General features: G+C 29.0%; 1 protein-coding gene across 1 annotated transcript in view; it reads right to left on the reverse strand.

Annotated features, from left to right (window-relative positions):
- Positions 1-12,344, reverse strand: part of LOC129981387 (organic cation transporter protein-like) — a 55,123-nt gene that overhangs the window by 22,697 nt on the left and 20,082 nt on the right. The window contains exons 3-5 of the mRNA XM_056092218.1: positions 10,608-10,711; positions 7,137-7,291; positions 2,950-3,118 (exon numbers count right to left, since the gene is read on the reverse strand). Of these exons, the coding sequence (XP_055948193.1) occupies positions 2,950-3,118; positions 7,137-7,291; positions 10,608-10,711 (428 nt within the window). The remainder of the gene's footprint in view (positions 1-2,949; positions 3,119-7,136; positions 7,292-10,607; positions 10,712-12,344) is intronic.

The following is a 12,344-nucleotide window of genomic DNA, read 5'->3' on the forward strand; positions in this document are numbered from 1 at the left end:
TAGGAAACAAACTGGGTGAATTTGCTAAGGCTAATTTCACATATCTTCTTTTATTTAACTTGTTGCAATCAGAAATAGTGATAGTATAAATGTTAAAGATAAAAACCTAAAGATTGATTATCAAAACGATTTTTCAAGGATATTCATTTATTTTTCCAGGATGCAAATGCATATAGACATATGCTTGTTATTTAAATATTAACAATTATGCTTGTTACTTATGAATGAATATTAAAGGATTTTTTTATCTTAGATTAATGTTTATAGTTAAAAATATTACTTTAATGGAAACAGTGGACTCTATTAAACATTTTTGGAAATTGTTCAATTAGGGTTATGAAATTTTTTATCCATATGTATTAAAATATAAATACGTCAAATTTCTTTAAAAAATTATTTTAAAACAAAATATATCATCTTTTAAAAAAATGAAAGATGTATAATTTTTGAAAATTTCAAAATATTCCAGGCGACTTAATTTTTAATTTTTTCTATTATTTTTTTCTTATTATCCAAAGTAAATTTATTTGGAACAAAACTACGTAAGATTTTGTAATTCTAATTAAATGATATTTTTTTAAAAATACTTTTATGCACACTTACTGAATTTTCACGGGAATTTTATGTTTTCCTGAACTAAAATTGACTTTTAACTAGCTAAAAAAACTCGAAACATAAAATGCATAACCCATTTTCTTTTAATGATTGGCTGAAATCTTTATTATCAATTTCATTTCATTTCTTCAAAAATTAATACATCTGGTACATTTCAAATATATTTAAATCTAATTACAATATCATTTTGAGAAAAGTCATTAAGACGTACTTTTTTTCTCTTAACTCTTCAAATATTTATTTTTGAAGAGTTAAGAGAAAAATTTATTTATATTTTATTTTATAGAACAATACATTTTATAACACTATTTTAGTTGAATATAAACATATATTTTGGTGATGAAACGATAAAAATAAAATTGCACATTTTCGTTCATTTTTGCTTATTTATTACTTATGGACTCAGAGTAATGAATTTAAATGGGGATTGAAAGATATGGTTGCACCATAGTATTTAATACAAAGTAAAGGAAAAGGAATATATTTCTCCATAAAATATAATTTTTCAAAACCATTTATAATAACTAATAATTTTATTAAAATATCTCATAACAATTTTGTGCCTGGCCTCTTTTTTTTCTCTGGAAGGCCCTTTTCTGTTTACGGGAAAAAATGATAAAAAAGAACTTTGAAAGGATATTTTTTATCTTGATATTTGGAGCTCCATTTCACTTAGGATTTTATTGGAGTTGAAGGTTACTAAGTTTTGCACAGACAGACAGCAATAAACGTCAGTTGTAATAGCTAGTATTCAGAACGTTAAAAAGGATGTATTGATGAAATAATTATTTTGTAGATTTGATGATTTGAAGTGAATAACTTTAAAATAATAGGAAGCTTATGAGACGGTAAAACAAAAATCATTTACAAAATCAGGCGACATGAATACATTTTCACAAATGTTTAATAGCAAAGTTTCTAAATTTATAAAACATTTATAATGTCGAAAACTATCAAGTCACTTTCTTCTTTACCACTATTCAATATTTGCAAGCTTAAAATTAAGTTTAAATAATTTGTTTAACTTCTAATTTTAATAATTATTTATTGAATTAGCTATTTAATTTTTTATTCCTCAAATTCATCATTAATTAATAATTAATTTTTAAAAATTAGTGACCAATTTTTTATTGAAATGGGCTCTTTTAAATAAAATGAGGAGACGAGAAAAATAAAAATTAAGACACCCCTTATAGTCGATTTTGATATAAAAAATAATTCATATAATAAGATGCGCATTCACAGTACTTAAAATAATGTCCTTAATCACATGAAGCATTAAAAATCGCTTTCAATACTTAACTTGGAACTAGAAATTGTCATTTTTGTTAAATTCTTCATAACTTGAATATAAAATTTTTCTTTCTTTAAATATTCTTAATTACATTAAATATTCTTCTTTCATGAAAGAAACTGACAGGCATCTGCATGAAAAATAATAAAACTTCTTCAACATTGATTGGTAAATGCATCCTAATTTTAACATAGCAGAAAGTCAAATTAATATTTGCTTGAAGATAATCTTCAACTTGTTAGTGATGCACCAAGGAATTAAAGATCATTCAAAACTGGATTCATAATTAGTCAAGTGTTTAATGTTTCCTTAAATTCACTTAGTTATTGAAATATTTATAGACATAGAAAGTTTGAAGTACATTGTATAATACACAATATATTTCGTGATGAACAATGTATATCACGAGTCGTCTAACTCCTCTATCAGAATCAAGACAATGGCGCCATGAATCAATTCAAGCCTTTAACGGTGTCTGCGCCGGCGTCCTGGCATAGGGGTAGCTAGTCTTCCCTGTGATCTGGGCGTCCCGGGTTCGAGTCCCGGTTTGGGCATGGTTGTTGTTCTATCTGTGAGATGTGTGAATGTGCCCTCCAGTAAAAAGGGGTTGTGCAAGCGAATGAGGGATGCGTGAGTAGAAAAGTCGTACTCTTGGCCCTAGTTGGCGCTACTATAAAAACAAGAGACGCTCCCCGTCCGGCTTAAATCGCTGTCTTCGTAACAGCGGGCTTGTCCGTGGCAAGTGCCAAAAGAAACAACAACAACGGCGTCTGCCATCCAAACAACCTCTGCCCTTCACTCATTTCTTAATATTAAGATTAATAATGGTGTAATGGCTTTAGTTATACTTTAGTTTGTGAATAAGTTGTATTTTCTAAGTTGTGTCTAAGATGTCTAAGTTGTGTTGGAACATCATCCAAATAAATATTACTTAGTGTTATATATATAAAAAAATATGATTCATTTTGAAACCTATAAGGAAGATGTAAAAAAAAAAAGATTGATAAAGTTTGAAGAATAATTATAAATAGGAAACTTACTTGTAAGATACAAGGAATGGCAAGAAACAAAGGGACACAAAAAGTTGAAACCAAAACCAATGACGAATGAAATAAGCTACACCCGGCAACAACACGTAACCGACAGCCCACCCCAACTGAATGGCTATCCCGATTCCTTCACGGTAATTTGGGCCTGCTGTCTCCATCACTGAAAAAAAAAGCCAAATGAATCTTTCGTTGAATATATGATTTATTTTAGCATTTTAAACATGATCTCTTGAAATGGATTTGTTCCTGAGATACAGAGTAGTTAGAATTAATGTAGGACTGATTTTTACTAATTAAATGCTTCTTTAGTCCGATATTACATTTTCAAAAAAGCTAGTAGAAGAGCTTCTAGAGATAATAGAAGCTCCAGAGATAATAGGAAAAAAATTTAAGAGCTAAAAATCTGAGTATAGATGAAATAATAAAGGATATTGAGAATAAAAATTTATTCAAAATATTATGATTTATTTAAAAATTTATTTAATTTTTTATTTATTAATTTATTAAAAATATTATGAATATATGATTTATTTTAACATTTTAAACATGATCTTTAGAAATTGATGTGTTCCTGAGACACAGAATAGTTAGAATTTATGTAGAATTGATTCTTAGTAATCCGATGCTGCTTTAGTCCGATATTACATTTTCAAAAGAGCTAGCAGAAGAGCTTCTAGAGATAATAGGAGCTCTAGAGATGGGGAATAGGAAAAAAATTTAAGAGCTAGAAATCTGAGTATAGATGAAAAAATAAAGGATGTTGAGAATTAAAATTTATTTAAAATATTGCACTACTAAATAAATACAAAATCAACATCCCTACATATGTATTTTTAGTAATTTTACACTTTATAATTGTATTTTGCTGCATACTGCATTTGAGTAAAAGCGATAGGTAGAAATGCAAATATAATAATGGAAAACATTTATTTAAAAAATTATTTTTAATTAAAGTTAATTAAAAATTAGTTATTTCTTTTTGAAAACATAAAGTCAAAAATCTTTCTATTATTATTTATTGATAAATAGTAATTATTTTTTTCGAAATAATTAGAAAACACAATATTTAGGCCGTAAAAATATTATTGCTCATTGTATAACACATGGTAGCATCCCCAAGGGCAGTAATGTACAAACAGTCAATGGTTATTTAACGAATCTGTGTACAGTCTATGAGATGACGATTCTAAATTGTATCAAGATTGGTTTCTAATGTCGATCCCTAACTTGACGGACATCTCTAAAAGTTTCCTTCATATATGTCTATTAGTCTGAATTTGTCACTTATTTAGATCCATTAAGTATCATAACTTCTAAGATCAATAAGAATTTCATGCAGAAATGTAATGTAATGCAATAAGAATTTCATGCAGAAATGTAATGTAATGCAATAAGAATTTCATGCAGAAATGTAATGTAATGCAATAAGAATTTCATCTTTCGTGTGTCTAAGAGAGAAACTGGTCCAGGAAACCAAAGCTATCATCTTTCTACTTGAACAATTTATAAATCATTCGGTTACTTTCAAAATAATCATATATGATCACGTGAGACACTGAATGCCGAGACATCCTGATGAGGTTCCTACTCAGGAAATCAAAAATTTCTTAATATAGTGAATTATAAGAAAATTTGAGGGTACATGAAATTGCTGAGTTTACTAGCATTTCAAATTATTGTTTATATAATTTTGTTACGAAAAATCCGTCTGGTAGGTCTATGTTGAAATATTTAACAAACTTGATAATAGAATATGGCATTTTATTACACAAGAAAACACGAAACGTAAGTAATGAAACATCTCAAAAGCAGATACGAAGATAGTAATTGCGGAAATCAATTGCAACAGCAAATCTCTAATTAAATAACACTACAACATAATAGTATTGAAAGAGTTTGCTCCACTTTTTACACTTCGCACTCTCTAAATGCCATTTTTTCCTACGTCTATCTGACTAAGGATATTTTGTATCTAATTACGGTTATACTAATCCAAATGTCAAAGATGAATTACTAACAATCTGTTGCAAAACTTTCTTACTTCATCCTCCCCCTAAAAGATTTAGTCTTCTATTGTATACATAAAATTGATTTAGTTAAATATATGCATAAATTTAAAATATTTCTTTGTATACAATATTTCATGTTGTTATACAATAACAATTATAATTTGTTTTTTGTGAAAATAATGCTAAATTATTGCTTGATATAGTGACTAGAGCTGTGCCGATTTTCGATTTATCGAAAAAAATCGATATTTTTGAAAACTTGATTTTTCGATGATAATTTTCGAAAAATATCGATATATCGAAATCATGATCATGAATAACAGTTCACGATAAATCGCGAAACAGTAAATCGATATTCACAATTAATTTGCGTTTTCGCTTTCGTTTCGGTTACCGATTATTTTTCATTTTTCATTTTTCTTGCTCTTCATTTTTTTTTCACTTTCATACAGAATTTTTGTTAATATTTCTATAAATGCTTTCATATTCTAATATATAAAACTACTTTTTTTAAGTGTGTCATTTTGGAACAAACTATTTTCTATTTCATAGCTGAATGATACCATTATGGAAAAATAATTGCTGTTATCAGAAGGTTGTTGAGTGTCCTTTTTTTATAGGACTAAATTACTGTCGAATGTAATAATAAGTTTGGAGTAAAATTTCCAGTGCACTGAATCCGACAACACTTTTATTACATACATTTGATGTCATAGATCACTATCACTTATTGTTTATCGCCAACATTTCGTGGTACAAGTCACAGCCGAATTGTTGTTAGGCAGCGGGATTTCATTCTTATAAACATTAAGTGTTAACACCAGTGCGATCAATATATCTTTTTACTAAAGGAAAAGCGTGTTGAGAAATAAACACCATAATGAATAAGAGTACTGCAAATTATAAAGATCAAAGTGATTGGAGAGATTCTGAAAGAGCCAGAAAAAATAAGCACACATGTACCTGATACTGAGAATGAAATTAATGATAGTGAGATAAAACCTGAAAGACAAAAACGTGTTAGAATGACTAAATAAGTGATTCTAATGAATGCTCTGGAGTCCTAATCGCATCATCAAAAGAATGGATTTGGAAGGTAATGGATAATGTGCCTGAAATAAAGTAATTTATGAAAGTGCCTGGCCGTAAAAGATCCGATTTTACAAAAACTAAGTATAATCTGAAGTCTTTAGACGGCCTTGAAAAATATGAATTAATTTTTTTGAATATGAAATTACGAATTGCAATTATATTCAAATCAATAATATTGTTACGAATCTGTAATGCTGCTTCCCAGCATAGTTGGTTCCACCATATGAAAGAATGTTTTAGAGTCATCTGTATTGGACGGAGTCCGGTGTAGCTTCGGAGGTTCCAGAGCATGGCGACAAACTTGGCGACCATTTGGTGAATTGGCGACCAATTTGGCGACTTTGGCGCCAAAATAGATTATACCCGAAACATCGAGAATTTTCCCAATCCGTCCAGTAGGAACCGAGATACGCTTCGAACGTTCCTGATCGGTTGAGAGGCTTCTAGCCCCGCCCCCTGAGACCTATAAAAGGAGGCGGCCGCGGTTGCCAGGGTCATCGTAGTCGGAACTGACGGTAAAGAACTGGCCTTCCACAGATAAGCGGAGCAACGACGGAGGGAAGCTAGTGCTGAACTAAGCTGTGTGCTACTGTCAGCAGTAGAGTCTTGTTATATGCTGCTATGTATGCTGTTGTTGCTGCACGTCTCGGCTGAAGATAATCGTCTTCTGCGCTGTATATAGTTGTCGTCTTTGTGCTGTCCTGTGTGTCTTCGTGTAAATAAACGTCGTTGTTTTATTTTCTACTGCCGCCTGGTGATTGAGCGTTCTTCACACCATATAACCCCCACTATCCAAACGAACCCTGGAAATTTCGTAATAATATAATTTCAATTAACAATATGTAAAATTTATAAAATGAAACAATTTTTTTTAAATAAAAATTGTTTTATGCAAAATTTTTCATTTTTAAATCTTACCGGAAGGGGTTGACGTCCCACAATTTTTATTTAAGATGAGAAATGATAATGATTTTATTTGTGAATACGTATTAGTAAATTTCGAGGCGACTACTCCCTCCGTTAGAAACTGTACTCTACCCCTCTTATTTTAGAACATAAGAGAAATATGCTTCTTACGAAGTACATATCCAACAGCGGTGATCCCTGTCCTGCCAAAAGCCTGGAAAAACCGCAGGATGATGAACATGGTATAGGATTCGGACAGAAGAGACAGAAACATGGAGGTAGTGGTGATGACGTAGCACATGATCAAGGTAGGAAAGCGTCCCACGCTGGAAGATAAAATATTCTTAAAAAAACATACGGAAATTATTTTTATAAATTAATTTATGTACAACATGTTATTTTTTCCTGTAATTGGATCAAATTCACTTAACGTAATTCGTCTCTAAAATAGCTCATAAACGAAACATCTTTGTAATTCGTTATATTACTCACCTTAATGAATTTACCAGTTAAAGAGATTTACCAGTTTTGGGATTTTTCCAAATGATTCTCATTTAAAGTTTTGCAACAGAAATTTATATTCAAAATCTAAACGCGAAACCACTGAGACAATTAAATTCGTAATTTAAAAAATAAACATTGCAGTAAGGAAATAAAATTTTGGAGCAACTCACCCTCTTTTTATCTTATTTGTTTGAAGAAAATTGGAAAGTGATGATAAATAGAATTTTAATAAACTCTTTTCAGTTAGAAATCGAAATGTATTAATAAATTACTTTAAAAATAAAACATATGATAAAACAATTCTTTCATTTAAAGTCCGACCATATTAAACAACATATAATCAAGCTGATCTCATTTTTTTTCTGTGTATAAGAAGTGTAAATTTTTGTGTACTTTGTAAATTTTAATTTATGATCTTAAAATCTGTAAGTTTTAAAATTCTAACAATGCTAATCCTTTGTATTCCGAAGCATATTATGATGCATAACTTTACATATGGGAGTGTAAGGATTCCTTTTAGAGCTTAGGAAGCCCAGAAATAGAATACAGATATAGGCCTTCTATAATTTCTAAAAATTAATATATTCTTTGTAATATTTCCTAAATTTGTGTAACTATACGTCTTTTATTATAAGCATTATCAAATAAGAATGCGGAAACGACGCTTCCTACAGAATCTGGCGGCTTGACATAAGGGTCATGAGGGTTAAATTTGGATAAGTTATTTCCAGAAATTATCCAACGTATGCAGAATATTTAAAATTATCTTTTTATAATGCTTTTCATAAAAAAGCGATATTTTTAGATTATATACAAAAAAAAAAGTATATGAATTTATATTATTAAATGAATATGTATTTGTTAATTACATTGAAATATTTTATAAGGTAAATTAGAATTTCGTTTTCTTTAATTCATAATAAGTTATCTTCTGTTACTATTTACTTCTATACCAACTTAATAAGTTGGCTTTTGAACAATGTATTAAGAAAATGCCACAAGTAATTAAGTTTCCGAGCAGTATAATTATCTTTTTATAATGCTTTTCATAAAAAAGCGATATTTTTAGATTATATACAAAAAAAAAGTATATGAATTTATATTATTAAATGAATATGTATTTGTTAATTACATTGAAATATTTTATAAGGTAAATTAGAATTTCGTTTTCTTTAATTCATAATAAGTTATCTTCTGTTACTATTTACTTCTATACCAACTTAATAAGTTGGCTTTTGAACAATGTATTAAGAAAATGCCACAAGTAATTAAGTTTCCGAGCAGTATAATTATCTTTTTATAATGCTTTTCATAAAAAAGCGATATTTTTAGATTATATACAAAAAAAAAGTATATGAATTTATATTATTAAATGAATATGTATTTGTTAATTACATTGAAATATTTTATAAGGTAAATTAGAATTTCGTTTTCTTTAATTCATAATATGTTATCTTCTGTTACAATTTACTTCTATACCAGCTTAATAAGTTGGCTTTTGAACAATGTATTAAGAAAATGCCACAAGTAATTATGTTTCCGAGCAGTATAATTATCATCTCATAAAAAAATGTGTTTATTTTCTTAAAAATTACATAAATTATAGCTAGAAGAAGGGATGCAATAATAAAGGGATATAATAAATTACAGTATACTTATCTCATTGTAGCGCAAGTTTTGAACAGTGGAGCTTGATTTTATCATTTTTTTGTCAAAGTTTTAGCTTAGTTTAGTTATATTAACTCCCCGCTTTAAAGCAACATTAGGTCTATTTTGGGACGGAATTTTGAGCCGTGGTCATATGACGAGGACGACACTTGAGCTGGCACCCCCCTCTCCACACCAGCGGGAGGACGTATGGCCCGGACGGTTTAGCGTGCACCAGACCCGCTTACAGACAGTTCTTAAGCGGAGTCGGGTCTTGAACTTGAATTCCTTCAGTTCCGAAGCCGAGACCTTGCCACCAGGTCCCAGCAGGTTATATAATTTCGAAAGCTGTGGGTGTGCGAAGAAATTCATATACAATTTTGCTAATAATTGTACATGATTCGTGTATAGCCTGATATTCTATCCTTAAAAAAAGGATATATGAAAAATTTTAATGAAACGGTAGAAAATTCCAATCAGTGAAATTATAATCACTCTCCAGTTCTTTGCATTTATAGCAACCAAATTCGACACGTAATTATGTCTTGGGTAGTAAGACCTTAGAAATAAAGTAGTTTTCGAAAATTTTCATAAGATTTTCTATTAAAAAATTCCTCAAAAATTTAACATTGTCTTCCATAACTTGGAAGCATATTAATGAATAAAAATCATTTTCAAATCACTTTAAAATTTAAAAAAATACAATTTTAATGATACCAGTTTTATTTACTTGTAGTTTTTTTCTAATTTTATTTAATAAATGTTTAAGTATATTTTACATTGTTACTTTTTATTACTTTAATTACTGAATTTCTGTTCACGCGAGATATTTAATATACTTTTTTTGTGTGCGCGTTGCACAGAAAGGAAAATTTTAAGTGTAAAATAAAGAAATTTGAATCTGAAATATATGTTCCGATCTTCTTTAAATTTATTTTCCTTGAATGCTTCAGAATTTACTGATGTTGCTTTCATTCGTTGACTCACCAAAACATTACTTTTATATTTACAGATTCTTAAAATGTCTTATCTCAGAGAATTCTTTTTTTTTTTTTCAATCTCTTTGCTTGAAAGAAATATCTTAAGAAAGTTATATTTATGTTAATAGTTTAATAATATAACATTATATTTATGTTAATAGTTTTAATTTTATTAACTTTGTAAATGTGTATTTGTTTTTATTTATTCATTATGACTTCAGACTACAAGTCATCCATATTTGTACATAATATTATTGAAGCATTTATAAATATTCTAATAACTAATTGCAAGAAAACATAAAGGAATCTGGACAATTATTATACTTGATAAAATATTAAAGTTATCCTGTTATTTTATCATTCGTAGAATTCGTATTTTTTACAGACTTATATATTTGATAACTAGGAAAATAAAGTCTTTTAATCGTCCTGTTTGTGGCCCTAGGCAATTAACTAGTCTGTCTAGTTGGAAGTCTGTCACTGCATATAAGAGGAGAAAATATGAACTCACCAGTCTGAGACTTGCCCGAAGAAAGAGACCGAGAGTAGGAAACCTATCATGTAGACGGATTTTGCAAGAGAAATTAACCATTCTCGATCACACACCAAATTCCACTGCAGAAATAAAAATCATTAAGAACAGGATTCGAAAATGTTGTTTAATTGTTGATAACTCGACACTATCTTTGCAGCCTGAAAATGTATTCATTCCAAAACGCTTAATTGATAATGTGTACCATTTTGTATCTTTTGTTTCATTATTAATATTTTAGAAATCACAACATTTGGGTTTATCATTTGTAGAAAATTATATCTAGCAATCAAAATGGCTTGGTATTTTTCATGAATACATAAGCAAATATCCGCTATAATACAAGATGAGCATAGAGTTTTTCTCTAATTATTAAACATTTATTGCACAATATCTATTATACTTAGACACATGCTCCTTTTTATAAATTGTAAATTGCTTAATTAGTTTTATAATTAGACTAATTATCTTAGTAAATTCTTTCTTGAGCTTCCTTTGTACTATTTTCATGTCTTGGTGCCATTTTAATTATCACCACAAGTTGTCCAATATTTACTGTACATTTTCCAAATCTAAAAGCTATTCTAATTTCCGCCTTTGGTCGTCCGACATTCATTACATAATGCTAGACAGATTATGTTTCCAAACCCTCTATGCTTCATTATTCAGAAATTATGTGGTAGAAATCCAAAACAATGTCTAAACTCTTTTAGAATAGTAATGCTGATTTCATTTCATTTCGTGGAACCACAAAAAGAACTGCGTTTATTCTTTCATCAAATGTATTTCGTTTAAAATTTAATTCATTCTTTTATGTATGCACTAGATACACATCTTTTCAATAATAATAATATTAAAGAAAGTTTAAGAATATGGCAATGCAATGGCAAAAAAAAAAAAAAAATGTATTATTAGTATCTCGAAAGATTATTTCATGCTAAAGCCTTACATCAGAAATTTACGTTACTTTTATCAACGTTCTCTTTTAAAGCAGCTTTTTTGTGGGACGGACCATATAATTTTGAACCGCTGTCAGACGACGACCCTTGGGCTGACACCTCCCTTTCCGAACTTCTGCAAAATACCAGTGGGAGGAAATTTGGCTCCGACGGATTTAACGTTCACCAGACCCACTTTCACGACGGTTCTTCCGTAGAATCGTGTCTCGAACTCAGATCCTCAAGGCCGAAATTGAGCTGCATAGTTTAAAATTTGCCACTACTTGTTATCATTCGGGTTATATGCTCGAATTCTGAAGTTCCTCGGAAGAAAATTTCGGAAATTTGTCGGATTTACTTCAAAAGCTTTGAGGAAAAAAAATATTTTTTCAGTCAAAATTTGACATGAGAAAAATTTAATACTTTTTAATACTTTAGAGCATTTTGAGTTTTTTTTATGCAATTAAAAACTTATTTTCTATAAATGATACCCTTTTCTATGTTTGCACATTCAGACTTTCCTACAAAACAGTCCAATAAATATTATAATTTCCGATTTCAGTTATTAAGTAATCCATATCATATGGAACATTTGAAGAAAATAAAATTCAATTTCTTTATATCAGACTTATATTTCTTTATATCAGAATTCAATTTCTTTATATCTAATTCTTATCAATTTCTTATTCAATTTCTTTTTATCAACTTTTAAAAATATTTAACTGTAAATAACACTCATAAATGTAGAAACATTAATAAATTCTTACAGTTGAAATAA

This window comes from Argiope bruennichi, chromosome 8 (genome assembly GCF_947563725.1).
Source record: "Argiope bruennichi chromosome 8, qqArgBrue1.1, whole genome shotgun sequence".
Taxonomy (NCBI): domain Eukaryota; kingdom Metazoa; phylum Arthropoda; class Arachnida; order Araneae; family Araneidae; genus Argiope; species Argiope bruennichi.